At 39.4% G+C, this 16,168-nt stretch overlaps 2 protein-coding genes across 8 annotated transcripts in view; one reads left to right on the top strand and one right to left on the bottom strand.

Annotated features, from left to right (window-relative positions):
• Nucleotides 1–16,168, top strand: part of Sick (sickie) — a 121,469-nt gene that overhangs the window by 55,686 nt on the left and 49,615 nt on the right. For all 6 annotated transcript variants that reach the window (XM_064127418.1, XM_064127416.1, XM_064127415.1 and 3 more), the window contains one exon: nt 2,617–2,771. In XM_064127418.1, the coding sequence (XP_063983488.1) occupies nt 2,617–2,771 (155 nt within the window). The remainder of the gene's footprint in view (nt 1–2,616; nt 2,772–16,168) is intronic.
• LOC135165791 (uncharacterized) lies at nt 261–2,639 on the bottom strand. 2 transcript variants are annotated; one of them, XR_010299569.1, is made up of 3 exons: nt 2,502–2,639; nt 1,708–1,842; nt 261–1,413 (listed from the first exon to the last, which is right to left on the bottom strand). XR_010299569.1 is itself a non-coding variant. In XM_064127424.1 (3 exons), the coding sequence occupies exons 1-3, from the start codon at nt 2,304–2,306 to the stop codon at nt 1,187–1,189; spliced, it is 399 nt and encodes a 132-aa protein (XP_063983494.1). In that variant the 5' UTR covers nt 2,307–2,427; the 3' UTR covers nt 261–1,186. The 2 variants fall into 2 exon arrangements, 1 of the variants encoding a protein (XP_063983494.1); XM_064127424.1 differs by lacking the exon at nt 2,502–2,639 and adding an exon at nt 2,270–2,427.

The following is a 16,168-nucleotide window of genomic DNA, read 5'->3' as shown; positions in this document are numbered from 1 at the left end:
AACAATTATCCGTAATTGCACGAATGAATTAGCTGGATCGTTCACGCGAGACATTCCCCACCCATTTTTGGTCTTAAGTGTCTCATCTACTCAGTCCCTGGTTTAGGAGAATTCAATTAATTTTTAAGACATTATTTGAATTATTATATTGACCGGAAAACCTGGGGGGGGGAGGGGGAGGGAGGAGGGGAAGATTTTTATTTAGAATTTTTATTGTCCTCTTGTTAACATAATTTTCTGGTTAAATTTTTTTTCTCAGGTTATTTTTTCTTGGAAAAATCGAAAAATAACCTGAAGTCACCACATGGACACATGAAATTTTAAACAATTTTTGTCTCCAACCACATAGGTGGCAGATAAAATTAATTTTCTATCCCATATCTTAAATTTAGAGGATGAAATTTTCCTCGGAATGTCTCCTGTACCCATCCACTTGCCTCCATGACGTTCAATCAATTTTTAAGAAGTTATTTAAACTATTATAGTGTCTCGGAGGGCTATTGGGGTTTGGGTGTGGGAGGTATATTGCTACTCGGAATATTGTCATTTCCGAGAATGAGGGTGAGTGGTGCATATGCAGAATACATTGAGAATAGAATGTATGCATTAGAGATGAGTGCGAAATTAGAACGTGTGTATGCAAATGAACTAGACTTTTGTCTGGAATATTAATAATGCAATTTTTATCAGGGAAGATCGAGGGAATTAATGGGAGACTCGGTAATGTTGGGTTTGGGAAAATGCCGAGAAGACGACGATTTTTATTCCCAGGAATTAACTTGAGCTATGCAAATTGCAGAAATTAAGATGCTAATCTTCGATTGCTCTTTGCGATTGCGATCTCCATTTTTCATAACAATCTCATCACTTCCACCTCATTCCTCAAGTCAAACACCACCAACTGTACACTATTCAATAAAAAATCAATTTCCCATTAATTTCCATGAATAGATAACTTCGTCTGAATAACTAATTAACATAATTATACCCAGGGGATCAACCCTATTGTTCCCAACCCAACAAAATGTTCACTCTCCTCATCTGAAAAATCTCTATTTCTCAACTTCTCTTCAGAAAAAAATTCCCAGCTCTCATTACAGCCCACCAAATTATTGTAAACCCATTCGTCCTTAGTTTTGATCCGGTGAATCGCACCATTGGATCCCCAAATGGATATCATCTTGCGTTAGACAGTGGTTGGGATCGATACGACAGTGAAATTCCAGGCGCGTTCTATCTCCCCCTTCCAGTAACCGTACCTCATTTGAACAAGCCAAGTGGACCTGGAGGGTTTAGACGACGTGTATATAGGGGCCCCCTGTGTACAAGATGTACATGCATCAGGTAATTGGTAAAATCCTCGGGTCCATGTAAAGCCCCCATCCATCGTTTCATTGTCCTCCCTGAATCTACCTGTACCAAAACAAAGAGACACTCAACGCTCTTCTCAAGTTGACAATTTAAATAATAATAATAATTATAGTAATAATATTGTGGGCTCACTATTCATTTTCATCGGCCCACACTTGGCTTTTACACCCACACACCAGCATAATGGACACTCTGTTTTTGGTTGAGAAAGAGAGGATGAGGAGTTGAGAAACGAAAAAAATAAAATAAAATGAAGAGACATGAAACCTAAAGTGAAATTGTGAATGCGTCCGGTGTTGGGTACCTCTATTATTATGGAGAGATATTTATATTTACATTTCTGGGGGTGTGCCATCTGTTCGTGTGTATACACTGGAACCTTGTTGTAGTCTATCACCTCAGATGTATAGAAGAGGATTCTGTCTTTGACAATGGTCGTCTCGTTTGTTGATACTCTCACGCCCTTTGTACCTGGTTAGAAAAATGGAAATGTTGTGGGGTTAAATTTGGAATAGAGGTGGTTTCCAATTTCGGTGTTCAATGGGGTGGGGTGGTGAGGGGACATGAGGGGACGATCTTGTGGATCGAACCGGTTTTAAGGTGATCGAGTGGGTGGTTGTTCCTTGGAAAATTGTGCTTCACAGGGAGTGGAAAATGCGGAAGCAAAGGGGTATTTGATGAATAGTTGGGATTAAAAATATTGAGAATATTTTTATGTCGATGAATTGAAGGTTAAAGATAGTTCTGAACATTGGAGTTTAATTGTAGAATAAAAATTGTGATAAAGTTAAGAATCTTCGACATGTTCTACGATTTTTTTGAAGATAAAAATTTTATTCTTCTGTGAACTCCTCTGACTTGTCGAAAAGCAATTTAATAATAATCCAGTCCTGTTTACCTTCACAATCGGCCAGTTGATATGCTCTCGTGAGCATTTCGTTGACGAGAGTACCAGCTCAATGGTGTCAGGAATTGGAATGTTTGGTGGAGGCGTGGAATGGAATATTAAATAGCCCATGAAACACAAAAGCCCGGGGTTAACGCCGCGAACGTGAGAATTCGTGGGATTCAGATGCGCTCATGGGGGGGTTGATGATGAATCATTTAGATGAACTGCTGTTGTGACTCACCCTGATTTTTTTTTCCACCACTGGCGAGTCATTGTTCGGGGTTCATTGTTCATCAGCACAAGGACTGGAGAGTTTTATATAGATTTTCAATCTTGTTTTTATCTACTTTTTCCAGACTACCGTCGCCCTACAACAAGCAGTCGGGAGGGGGAGTCATTGGTGGTGGTGTTGGCACGAGTATTCCCCTGCCTGCCACTGTTGCTGCTACGAGAAGATGCCCCCCGGACAAGGTCAGGCCGGCCCCTGGTCCGCAACATCAAACGCAGCTCGGTAAGTCTCATCTAATTTTCCTCTTCTCTTTTTGATTTTATTTTTGGATGCGTTGATGCACGAGTAGGGCAGGAAAAAATTGGGACAGCCAAGGATTGATATTCTTGACAATAATAATTTAGTTGGAAGGTATTTCTCCAAGGGAGGCATTGTCAAGGGTTTATATTGAAGTGAGACAATATTTCAGACATGAAGAGGTGAATCGGGATGAGTTCACTGACCTTTACTCGAGTCTTTCAGCGATATCTACGAATCTAAAGGAGATAACAGAATTTTTGTTATCACATTTTTTTTAGAGTTCAATTCCCTCCATAAAAAAGGTGATAATAAAAAATTTTCCAACTCCCTTAGGATCGGAGATATTGATAGAAAATTGGTCGATAGTCAAAAGTGATTATTTTTTAAAGTTTCAAATTATTAGAAATTTTTTTAGTCAAGAGTAGGACTATTTTTAATAGGGGTTGTACCACTTGGATGTTTTCCAATGCCAAATGAACTTAATGGAATAAATATTTCGAAGTTTCCCTGATTTCTATTTGAATTTCAATTATTCGGAGGAGAATTTACGACTTGATGCCCTTGAATAGTCAAAGACCCCCGTTAATTCAGGCGTTTTGCCAACGATCATAAAGCCAGAAGTTTCTCAGACGTTTTTCCACTTCTCTCTTCGCTTTATTTTTATTTTTCCGTAAGTATTTCTTACCCTTCTTCGGGGGTGACTTTCAGACGAAGAGTTGAGAAAGATTTAATGGCCTGCAACTCACTCCACGCTTCTCGATATGAGTATTATTATTTTTTTCACTCCATTATCAAATTTTTTTTATTCCAGGGAGAGAATGAAATGAAATTATTGATGAAAGTTGTAATCCCAAAGAGGCTTTGCCCCATTCAACTCTTGTTTTCTTTCCTTCTGGCGATGTAATTGCGGGAGGGGGGGGGGGGGGTACGGGAGAATAGAAAATTACTTCTGGAGTTCTTTTATTCTGCTCGAGGAAACCCGACTACGTGGAGTCTCACATTGAATCATTCGCGATTGGATCACATCACGATCTTGTGGGATATCATCCCCTGACGATCTTTTTGGGGCTCTCAAGGGGACAGACGTTTCAAAATTCACTTGATTGTTATTCGGACATCTTAAATACTTGACGTATGTCAAGTCTTTCGATAGTATCGTAATTTAATGACAGAATCGTAATTTTTCTCATGAACTTTGGATAAAAATTACCAACATAGTGAAACGAAAATGGAGCTAATTTAGCTTTGACTGATCTACCGTTGGCTTTGACACCACGACCTTGTGGGATATCATCCCCTGACAATGTTTTGGGGGCTCTCGAAAGAAGGGTACTCTACTGATCCATCGTAGAGATGTGACTACCGTTGGGTGGTTCTTTTTTGGGAACAGAGAAGTTTAATCACGAGAGACACTGACGGCAAAGCCCCTCCATTAGCAGCTATTAGTCGATGCCTCATCTTGATAGAGCGTTGAGAAATTGTCAGGGGGATGGAAAAATGTCAGATTAGTTTCTCATTTAGTGATGTAGAGGGGATGGGGTTAGAACGTCCAGATGGAAGGATATTGTGACGATGAACAAACACTTGTTTCAGTTACAAAGCATTTCATTCACAATTTTTTTTCGGAATAATAATAATAATAATATTTCACTTGGCACATCAATTCGATTAATCTCCGAATTTATTTCCACTTCTCCCCATCATTAAGGGGAAAAATGATTTACCTCAAAGGAAAATTATTCATTACTATGAATGAAAATACATCTGCATCCTCCCACAAAAAATTACTCAGGTCTCTACCAAACATTTCCCTTTTCCTCTCGCATCTGAGAGTCACTCTCAAACGCGAAGTGCGACCATTAGTCCCGCGGATAGCTTTTAACAACCCCCTCACCCCCTTTGTCAGCATTAAATTTCGGGTCTATCCATAAACTAGAGGGGAAGGGTATCCCCAGTTGTGTATTTTCTGAAGCCTCTCGTACCTATCCCAGTTTAAATGGCCAGTGCTTTTTCATGGTACATAATGGCAGCCTCACTGTACTTGTCAGTAACACATTCGTACGATTATTTTTTTTCATTTTAAATGTGTGAGTGTGATACATTGTGTCCATTGAGGCCACGATGCTGTGCAGCAATATTACGTTGAACAGTGGTTGTAAGCCAGGATGGTGGAGAAAGTGAAAGGGACTATGTGAAAGTGAGGGATATCATCCCCCATGTGCGTCCAGGGGGGGGTGGCACCCCTTTCCACTAGGATTTATACTTCGCATCTCACTCGGTTCTGTCGACTGCTAGGTATATTTTAGGGGTCGCTCGTGCCCAGATGTGCACCCACCCAACTCCCTGGGGGGTCCTCTGTTCTACTCAACTCACTTCATCTCTGTTTCATATTTTTGTTTTTCAAAATTTGTTTTGTAGGAATGAAAATTCTTGAATTGTGAATGTTGACGCTTGTTATCGCTGAGAGGAAAGTGAAATGTCAGAGAACGTTGACGTGATTGTCAGGAGAGTGACGTTCAATTTTATTTTAGGAAAAAATTAGAAAGTTTAAGAATTTGCTTTTGCTGATGTTGATTTCCAGTGGAAATGTCAATTGGAGGGAATAAAAAAAATTCGATAGTTTATTTTTTATTGGAATAAAAATATTGTTAGAAAGAATCGTCTCGTTTTGTGATTCGCATGATTTTTTTTAGTATTAAAAAAATATATTTTCATTACGCAAATAGAATTGGCATCGGTGCACTATAAAATCCGTTCAACTTCCTATCGGAAATTTCTCTTTCATGTTCAATGGAATATCTTGAATTCAGCGATGAGTGAAACACGGGGGAGGGGAGTTTCAATCAATGCACGGTGGTGATGTGTGTTGGTTGATTCAATTTAGGTAGTTTGTACTTGTGATGATGCTTGGGATCAAAGAGCTGTGCAACTGCGGGGTCGTCTGGATGGAAATGGTGGAATTATAACTGACGGGGCAAGAGTTTACGAGTAGAAATCCACTTGCAAATATTAGGAGACTTGTTGTTTATTCATTCGTCATTTTGTCTTTTGAATTTTCAATTTTTTTTCATCTCTGGGACATCGTACACTTCCCAACGAAAATATCTACTTGATATTTAGTTTATAAAATTCTCTCTTCGCTGATGAAAAAATTTTTCATAGAACTGCTGTCGTCCTTTTTAACTTGCCACCCCATAAACTTGATAATTCTCCGGGGTCCTCTCTTATCTCTCCGGAAGTTGGATACCACTTGGCCTCCCTTTTCCGTCGTACTACCCACCGAGTGGAGTAGAAGTGAAGATGAAACGATTTTCCAAGAGTGGGAAAGGGATGTTGAGGGGAGGTAGAGTATAAAAGGAGGAACGAATGAAAATTGTAGTGCGCCAGCTGCCTCTTCTGCCCTCTCGCTCAAAAATCCTCGTGTGACAAAGTCAGAGAGATACAACATTACACTTTGCGACGTGCTGAGGGGTAAAACTCGGCTTTACAGCCACTTGGAATAATAATGATTAGGAGGAAATGTTGAGTTAACATCCAGGTGTTCTTGAGAAATTCAATTTCCTGATGCTCAGGGAGAGAAACTTTTCAAGGAAAAATTGCCTCGAAGAGCTCGCAGGGACTTTACTCATTTCTCGACGGAAATTAGACAAAAAGTATTTGTCTACAATTTTTTTTTCCACGAAATTCATTTAAAAAAATGCAATTGAGGAAATTGAGATATTTTTTTTTCTGCGAAATGAAGATAAATTTAGTCGTTTCGTCAACTGGCACCTCAATCGCACTGATAAGTATGTCTCATGGTGAAGCAATTCACGATGTGTCATTCCCACAAAGGAACGCTGAGGAGTTAAAAAAAAAATGGCTTAAACGACCTATAAAACTCGTTGTAATTTCGCAGTGCACCTAAGACCCCAAAACATTCCCTAACGATGAGTCTTTATGTCCTCGGGTTAGTGGCAATCGGCCTGGAATCTTTCAACCGGTAATTCGGGAAACGTTACCCGTTTGGAAAGCTAAACGAGGGGTTCGAAGTTGCCTGAGGCAAGTAAAGCACGTTCGTCATCGCATTCACAATATATTTCGCTTCACGCCGACTAACATTTTAGTTTGAATATACCCTAACAACGAATGGATTGAGGGAGATAAATGTGTGGAGGGAAGAAAAATAGAGGAACTGGCGTAATCATGAGGGCAATTTAGTTTTTCACTGAGTGACATCACTCGGAACTGCTTTTTGCAATTACTCCTTAATAATTAATGCGTCAATGAACCCCCAAATAAATAAATAAATAAATCATCCTGATGATTAATGTCTTGAATAATTGGCTTTCCATTTAATTTGATAATTGAAAGATAATTATTCGGTTTAATTCTTCGATTTTTTCAAATGCAAAGTAAACAAATGAAAATAAATCATATGTAGTTGATTATTTATTTAAGTTTATTGTATTTAATACTTTTGGACACTCGGAAAAATCGGGGAAAAAAAAATCTAGCCACTGGGTCTTTAACCCCATCTAAAAAATAATCTCCCTCCGGGGAAGACCTCTTCAAATCTCATCTAAAAATACCCGACGCGAGACTGGTCACGGCTGGACGTTAAAGTTTACAAAAAAGGTGACAAAAGTGGGAGTGAAAAGTTGACTAAAAATCTGAGGGTGAAAAAGAATAAACGACGAAAGTAGAATGAATTCATCGTTTTACCAGGAACATGCATCACCAACGGGTTAGTAATTTAAATGGTGATTATAAATAACACCCCCTAGTTCATTTCTCTCAAGTTCTCCTCAGTATAATTAGCCACAAATATTTCTAGTGTTATATCGGCTTTCCAACTGGCAAACTGAACGCTTTGTCCCAGGGTTTGTACACACGGATTTAATTTTGATGCTTCAGGCTTATCTTACTTCACTCGTGTACATGGTATATTGCTCCAGCACATTTGAGAGTTGTCGAGGCGAGAGATGGATTCATTCGGGGGTGTGTAATTAGTCGAATCGGGGAGAGAACTTTGTTATGAAATTCGTTTGTAAATTTCATACTCGGATATTTCATTGGGATGGAATTTCATGGGGGTGGGGTATTTTACGTCAATTTTGATGAATGGAAATTTATGCAATATCCATTGACAGCGAAAAAATTCATATTTCATGGGGTTGTAATCTTGGGGAGGGTAATATTGAATTTAATTCGAGGATGAGCATATCCACGTACTTCGGACGGGGAAAAAGGGTAGAATTTTTTTTGACTAAATTCTAGGGCTGGGGCTGGAAAAATTCTTCAATTTCAGAATAAAATTTTTGAGGTTTTTCCTACGAAAATAAATGTTGCGTAAAAATGAATCACATTTTTCGCCAATTTCTTCTTAAACCCTAGACAAAAATCTCACATTTCATTTGTAATTTGTCCCCGGTTTCTTATACCAAATATTTCTCACCACACGATGAAAAATTTTCATAATTAAAATCATTTTTTCCTGTTACTCGCCAGTGAATTTCGCCCACTTCATCCCCAACGCTCCAGAAAAATATCTAGGTCTCCCCATTCATTACCCCTATCTCGTCCCCTCTACCCTCTCACCGGAGCCTCTGCTCCCCGTAAAATTTATCCACCTCTCAACCACCAAATATAACTCCGAATTTAATTTTCCCCGTTCAACTTCATCTCGCACCGCACCCACCCGGATGCGCCCAGCAAATTTATCACGTCCAACTTTCATTGCACATCCACCAGGGGCCTCTCCACACTCTCAAATGTTGACAGGTTCATCATAGAATATTCACCACGCGCTGAAAAAATATAAACGAGATTTTTTCCCGGGGATAGTGGCACTGGTACTGGACAAAATAATAAAAAAAAATGGTCCACGCGCCCTTTCAAGATCCCTCGGCGCTCGAGCATCGCAGTGCAAATATAAACATTGAACTGAATAAAAAAGATGGGCGAGGGTTGGGGATAGGGGGTGGCTTGTCAGGGGGAATGTATGCATTTTTGCTGAGGTACACGCCGAGAGCACTTTCCCACGGGGAAGACTCTCGCGATGTTCCCGAGATTTCTGTCGTTTTCACTAACACTTTTTCCGCGTTTTCATTTTTTTTTTTGCGATAAAAGAAAAAAATGAAAAAAAAAATTGTGGAGTGAGACAACAACCGGGTGGAATGGGGTGGGAGGGGGTGTGGTGAGGTGAGAGGAAGGAGGAGGAGGTGGAGGGGAAGGGGAAGGGCTCACTCTTTGAACTCACCCTCTTGGATTTTTTGCTCTTGCACTTTCTCTCCCTCTCTCTTTCTCTCTCTGGCACTCGAGTCGTTGCTACGCGGATTTTTTTGCGGTCACAGAAACACGGACGCCTTTTTCCATTTCATAAATGTATAGAAGTCAGTCGTTTGCGCGCGCCCGTAACATGAAGTTTCACCTGACGATACGGAAATGTTCTGCGTCAGATTTGGCTCGAGAATTGACGAGGGCAAAGGTACACTAAGAGTGATAAAAGAAATTGCTCAAGTTTTCTTGAGAGGGATGAGGGGTTACCTGTGGGTGGAGTGCGCGGGAAATTTTGGGGATGGATTTTACCGGCACCCTGGGAGGATTTAAAATATTGGGGATCATTATTTTTACGTATAAAAATTTCCTGGGACCGTCGTAAACTCGACGAGTCAATTTACGAATTGAAGGTAAAATTGGTAAACAAGAATTTATGTAGTTATCGAGTTTTAATTTTATTCTTGTGCGTTGGGTTTGTGGAAGAGTTGGGGGAGGACAGTTGTTCGAACTTTCGAGAAGTATCGAGACGGCGGGAATGTGCCCACCCCTTTCGCCGGTGGGGTTGAATCATGGGATATAACGGAAGATGATGTACATGAAGAGAAGTTTTTGGAAAAATTGTCTTAAAGTTTCCTTAAGTTTCCCCGGAATTTATTGAAAATTAATTCATAACAATCTAATTTCAGTTCAATAATTTTATGTAGATAATAACGATCGAACGAACAATCTCTAAATATTAACCAATCGCTGTGAATAAATTTTTCAATGTCTTCAAACGAGACATTCCCTGGTCTCTAAAGTCGGTACCACATTTAACATTCGTCTTCGTCGTTGAACAATAGTCTCAATTCGATATTCCCCGGAGAAATAAATGTCATCATTTTCTCGTAAAGACGTAAAATCCCCGGGATATCGACGATAGAAAAATATCCTCTCGAAATTCTCGTGATATACTCGATGCATTGGGATTGTGGGAGTTCATGTTGAAGAATCATGTGGATAAAAAAACTCTCGATTGTCCCATTATTCCCGTCTACTTCCAATGAAAAAGTCTCTCCCCGGAAACTCGGTGGACTCGACGCGCAAAATTCAACGAACATGAAAAAAAAAAAATCGTTTCCAATCACAAAAACGAGGAGGGAAACGAGAAAAGTTCAGAGTGTCCTCCTTCCTGGCACATCAATCGAACCCAACTATTCACCATTACTCGGAAATTTGCCCGCAACAAATTTCCAACCGTACAAAAGCTTAAACGATAAAATAAAAAATATTATTCAAATGATTTCAACTATAAAATTAAATATATAATATTATAGTATATTATAATAATATAATATATTATTTTACATATCCGACAATTTAAAAAATTATTTAGTTAAAATAGATCAATAACAAAAAACTTTGCACAATTTTTTTTAATCGAGGACCTCAACATAGGGTGAAAAACTACTGGGAATCGAGTTCACCCCCGATTACTTGACTTGTTCAGTAACTTTTCTCTCCGTATAATAAAAAAAAAGAAATTGTTCTGGAAAAGTGCTTCAATTCATTTCGAAGAGAGAGGAAACGACAGCTGTTCCCGACGTTAACTCCCACCGTTGCAATTTTTCCTATCACGTCGTCAGCCACCCCCACATGTCTCTATGTACCCTTACCTCAGTGAGTGAGGCCAAGGTTGGTGTTTCTATTGATACAGAGGCTTCAAGTGAAATTGATTTTCCCTCAGACGTGTGTGCCAACGGAAGAAAAGACGCTTTGTCTGTTTATTTTCGATCAAATAGACATTCGTTCACTAGTTTTTAAAAATCTATTGTCCGTGGAATTGAAAAGGGGGAAAGGTAAACATTTGCGAGAGGCTTCGAGGGGTGTAGTTAATTCGTATAAATCCTGGTGGGTGTGAGATTCGGCGGACTAAGCACACAATGGAAAGGCAACACCACCTGATCCCTTGTTAAGGTTTACATTCAGAATTGGTCAATTTCGAGTGATAAAATTAGTCGATGGATTTTTTAAAAGTTTTTTCACGTACAATTATTTTCCTTCCTTGTCATAGTTCTTTATTTCTCCTCATTATATTATTTTTACAATATTTTAGAGCCTTTTGAGCGGTTAATATTTATGAAAGCTCAAGAGATTCCGCACGATCCCCAGGAAGTCGTAAGGATTCTCGAGAATTTAAATCGATCTCAGGACCATATCCTCTTTATTTTCCTCGAGATTCTAATTTATTTTTTATTCCTAACTTTTGTAAATTTTCATTGTGGGGCGATTTTTAAAAATAGTTCTGTATTCCATCCCTTCAGAACAACAATCAGACGTTTATCGTCTGCAAAAGGTGATAAATAAAATTAATACGCAGGGTCCCTGACCCTCCCTGACCATTTACCCATAAATAAAACTCCTAGTGTCCAGGAACCCCCAAGAATTCAATTAATTTCCACGATCAAAGGAAAAATTCAAGGGTCGAGCAATCTCGTTACAGAAGTGTCAATATTTTCCGCAGAGTTTCACTTTTATCGTTCCCATAATCTCAAAAAACTCCTCGAAATATTCAATGGCCCTAATCCATTTTCACCCGGAGAATTAAAAAAATGTCAGAAGGGTCTCCATCGTCGTGAGTCAGCCAAAGTTGGCCGCAGTCTCAGCATCACCACAAACCCCCGTACAAATGCTCGAGGGCAATTTCTCTCGTCCCTTCAGCATCAGGGGTTGAATAAAAAAAAAAATAGAAAAGACGTTTCTAGTGCTGGGTTTATATTTTTTTTCTGTCCACTCGCCCTCTTGTTACATCTCAATGATCCTTTACGAGCCGCTAATTCGAATCGACATGTTGCACGTGCATAAACCTCGGTGAAGGGGATGACCGATTGGAGGCCAAGGAAAGAGGGTAATTTTAGGGGAATTTCTACGTCTCTTCATTTTTCATTGGTCTGGGATTATTCATGAGTAGGACGCCACTACGGACAGTGGAGAGTACCTCAACCCGGGGGGTGAAAGACACTCGATATCCAGTTTATGGTGTACTATGCTCGAATATTTATGCTTAATGATGTTCTAACCCGTATGAGGGCTCTCGTTAGTCTCAATTTGATGTGTCTAGGGAACATGAGCTTTTTGGGAATTGAAATCTGGTTATTTATGTGCAGGGTTTTTTTTGACAGTGGGGATTAATGGGGGAGGAAGAGGAAAAATCTTGGGGGAAGTTGTGATGATGAAGAATCAAAGCAACACTTAGAAAATTGTTAACTAAAAATTGCTGAGCTCTCGGTCAATTTTCTGGATTAAAATCAATTTCTAATTTTCCAACGATCTTTGGAAAATAATTTCTTGAAGACGAATTTCGTTAAAAAATTAACTGAATCCCCAATTTGATATTTTTTCCAAGGAAAATCCACTCTCTCTCTCTCGGTGAATAGATAAACAATCATTCTTAATAGCTGTTCAAACAAATTTATCGTTCTGCGTGTTTAAACATTGAGCATGTTTTTCTTCGATAATAATAATCAAATAAATGGCGTGTTTATTTGTCCTGGTGACTGTTTTTTTACCTTTTCCGTGTAGCATTGCGTGACTATTGATTAACTATTTACACTCTCAGTGAGGGTAAGCGACATATCTCAAATAAAAAATAAAATCCCATGTTATTATGATTCTCTCTTGTAATTTCCGACTGTTGAGCCACTAGTCAATTATTCCCATAACAATTACGACGAGCTAAAAAAAATTTTCCCTCGATATATCTCGACTGCTTGGAATCCACGTCTTAATACCTAACTGGATTAATTTGAGACACGTAAAATAGCTTCTGTCTGAGAACAAAAGCGTTTTAATTTCAAACTCTGGTTTAACTAGTGTAGAAACGAGTCCTTCCACTTTCCTATCTGTTCTGGCCGAGCACACAACCTGACAGATACCCGATAATCCTCTTCTCTTCCTCGAACCTAGTGCTTAGTCACCCAAACTTTCACTATCGCCCACCACAGGATCTTCCACTGGTCTCCCCTTTGAATTTTCCAGAAATCCATTTCGCCCCGAAAAATCGAATAAAAAAAATATTACCAAACCCTCGTGGGACACTCGATATTATTGAAAGGGCTTACTTGAGCAATTAATCAACTTAAGAGGTGGGAAAATCCGGGAAAAGCCCAGACTAGTCCATTACACCATTAAAGTACGTCTCGTTCCCATCAGGTGATAGATCATTGTCAGTTGGTCCTCGTTATACCCCTTTTTCATCTCATTTCCTTGAGAAATCTCTCGTCACAGGGTAACTCGAGCGTATCTGAAAGCCTCGAGACCTCTCAGTCACGACTTTGAGTCGACTCTTTTGACTCGACGTTGAGTCAGACCGTATCCTGAATCTATGATTGTCATCTTGGTAATGTGATAGCTCGAATTATGAGCTGATGGGGTGGGTCATTGTCACAATTGACGGAACAGAAAAATTCCCGACGTTTTAATCCTCGGGCGAATTATTTTGGGACCATTGGGGCCCAATTACCCAATTACTCTGGGGCCCAAAACAAATGGAATTTATCCCTTTGAGCTTCCAGTCAACAATAATTCCCATGAAAAAATTTCTATTCAGCATTTTTTTGTTGCCCAGATGACCCCAATATTCAATAATTAAGTGAGTTGTTTATCAATCACACGCACTCAGACATGCATAGATTAACCATCAACAAATGCCACTCTAGCCTCATAAACTCGACTTTCAGAATTAAATTGCTTTTGCGAATAGCCCCATTTCAATCGATTCCACTCGAGATTAAATGAATTCCCCATTGCATAAAGCCCTAATCACACGTTCTCGAGATATCCATAATCAAGTAATTATGTAAACAACCTCCATTGGTCGGAAAAACACGATCAATTATCCTTCGTTAATGCGCCCCAATTTTGAGTGCATTAATCATTTGAAAAATGGCTTTCACTCACAAGTAAAAAAAAATTAGTTAATTCAGCCGAAATTTATTAACTCGAGACTAACAATATTCAACTGAACTGAATAATTTGAGATTTTTAACTTCGACAAATCTCCTCTCAAGCCCTAATTTCTCAGTTTCCAGTTTAATGGACCAATTGTCCACTTCTCAATTGACTCAGCCGTCATCTCTCAATTCATCTGCAAAGAAATGAGAACAATCATTTCAAATGAGTCGTGATGTAGCTGTGTCCGAGAATAACCGAGTTACCCAGTGATCCGTTATGGTAATAAGAGGAATAAAATTAAATCGGAGATAAACAGGAGTGAAAAAAATGGCGGTATATCTTCACTGCACATCCTTTTACTTGAAGAATCAATCCAGATAATTCCTCTCCTCCCCCTCCCCCCTTTCCCTCCCTCTTTTGGATTATACGGTACATTCCCTCCTATTCTGGATGATTCACCAGTGTCTCTCAACCGACGAATTACAATTCAGCAATTTTTTCCCCCAAATTATCCAAAATTTTTCGAGATATTTTTCCATCAATTATAATATTATAATTATAAAAATACCAAAGTCCAAATCAAACAAACAGATTCTCCGACAATCGTAAAATGACAAATTGTACTCTCAGTGTCCCTCAACACACCCTAAAACAAACTACTTCGATGACGGAGTGACTTGACAGTCACTGAAGTTAATCGCCTTGGCCTGTCAATCCCCCCCACCTCATTTTATAGTATTACCCACACATACGAATATTCACTCCAGTTTAATGCAGAAGTGGACGGCTGATAAGAGTCAACTGTTGGCCAGTGTTCAGCTCGTATCGTAAATGGTTCAGTAATGCATAGTCCTAACGTACCTACATCTGGGTTTGAGGATGTCTGAGAGAGGGTAAAAGTGAGTAGAGGGCACTGAATGAAAAGAGTGGGAAAGGATTTTAGTGCTTCGGCTACTGAACGAATCACTCTGCAACGCCAGTTTGCTGAGGCATGTCAATGCCTTCTGGTTATAACTATTGCATACTCGGAATTCTCAGTGATTACATATCACAAATTGTCACGGATTTGCGAGTCAAATTGAGGTACAATTTTATATTCATTTTTTCCTTCGCATCCGGTTTTTTTCCTCGTTGCACTATTTTTTATTTTTTTTGCTTCTAGTTATGATTTTGAAAGGGAAATGTTTAGGGTCGCGCCTGATGTGAGTGATATTTGAAGAATGGAGAATGCTAGGGGTGGGGGTGGGAGGGAGATGGGGATGGGATACTAAATGGTCCAGCAGGTGGTTTTGTTGAGGGAAATGGAGGGGGTGGGATTCTCAGTGTGAAGGTATCATTAATTTCACACGTCGGGTGAGATCGATCGCATCGTGGTAGGAATTGTCAATGAATCATCCCCGTGACGAGAATTTTGACGGTGGCGTTGGGTCACGTATCGAGTGTCTCGATTTCCAGGTATTTTCAATTTTGTTTAGATTGTTGAAGCCTTTTTATTGCGGGGTGGACGTAGTTCGGGGTATCGAGAGGGTTGGATCGGATATGGGGGGGTAAAATCGAGCGATTGGGGGTGAGTTTCGACGGGGATGATGGGAATGGGGGGAGAGATGCGGGGTAGATCAATTATTTATCTTGGTAATTCAGAGGATTCGTAATGTAGCCGGGGAATTCATGGAATATTCATTCAGAATGTCCACGTGGAACATATCATCTGGTCTCTGATAATATTGATAATATTTTTTAGAGACTGTTGCACCGAAATTTCAGAATAATTTTCCCACACCCCGGGAAATTAATAGTCAACTTTATGAAATAAGTTCGATAAATTGCTCCAATTTCACTGAAGTCTGCCTCATCAGACATTCAAGATTCCATCTCCACAATTCTGGAGATTCAGAAGACTCTGAAGAATCCGTAACAATAGCGACTCCTTGGAAACGTGACGCGGAGGATTCAGTCCTGTTAAAATATCAGACTCGATGAATAAACTCAACCCCCAAACGGACGTGAATTTATTCGTATTTGAGGCTTCGTCATTAGTGAAATACCAAACGATCTCGTGTATTTTCTATTCTACTGAAATCTGGAGACATGAAAATTAAGTTAATCAGATTGATTATCGCACTTTTTTGTCGAAATTATTTTTATTCCATTATTTTCCCTGCCATCAATTTAAATAATCGAGACCA

Source organism: Diachasmimorpha longicaudata, chromosome 9, assembly GCF_034640455.1.
Source record: "Diachasmimorpha longicaudata isolate KC_UGA_2023 chromosome 9, iyDiaLong2, whole genome shotgun sequence".
NCBI lineage: Eukaryota > Metazoa > Arthropoda > Insecta > Hymenoptera > Braconidae > Diachasmimorpha > Diachasmimorpha longicaudata.
This window is presented reverse-complemented; position numbering and strand designations above follow the sequence as displayed.

Excerpts from the sequence above, each read along its gene's own strand:
- LOC135165791 (XM_064127424.1), bottom strand. The coding sequence starts at position 2,306 with ATGCTCACGAGAGCATATCAACTGGCCGATTGTGAAG. Across the intron at positions 1,843-2,269 it reads TCAACTGGCCGATTGTGAAG|GTACAAAGGGCGTGAGAGTA; the intron begins GTAAACAGGACT and ends TTTTCTAACCAG. Across the intron at positions 1,414-1,707 it reads GATGGCACACCCCCAGAAAT|GTAGATTCAGGGAGGACAAT; the intron begins GTAAATATAAAT and ends GTTTTGGTACAG.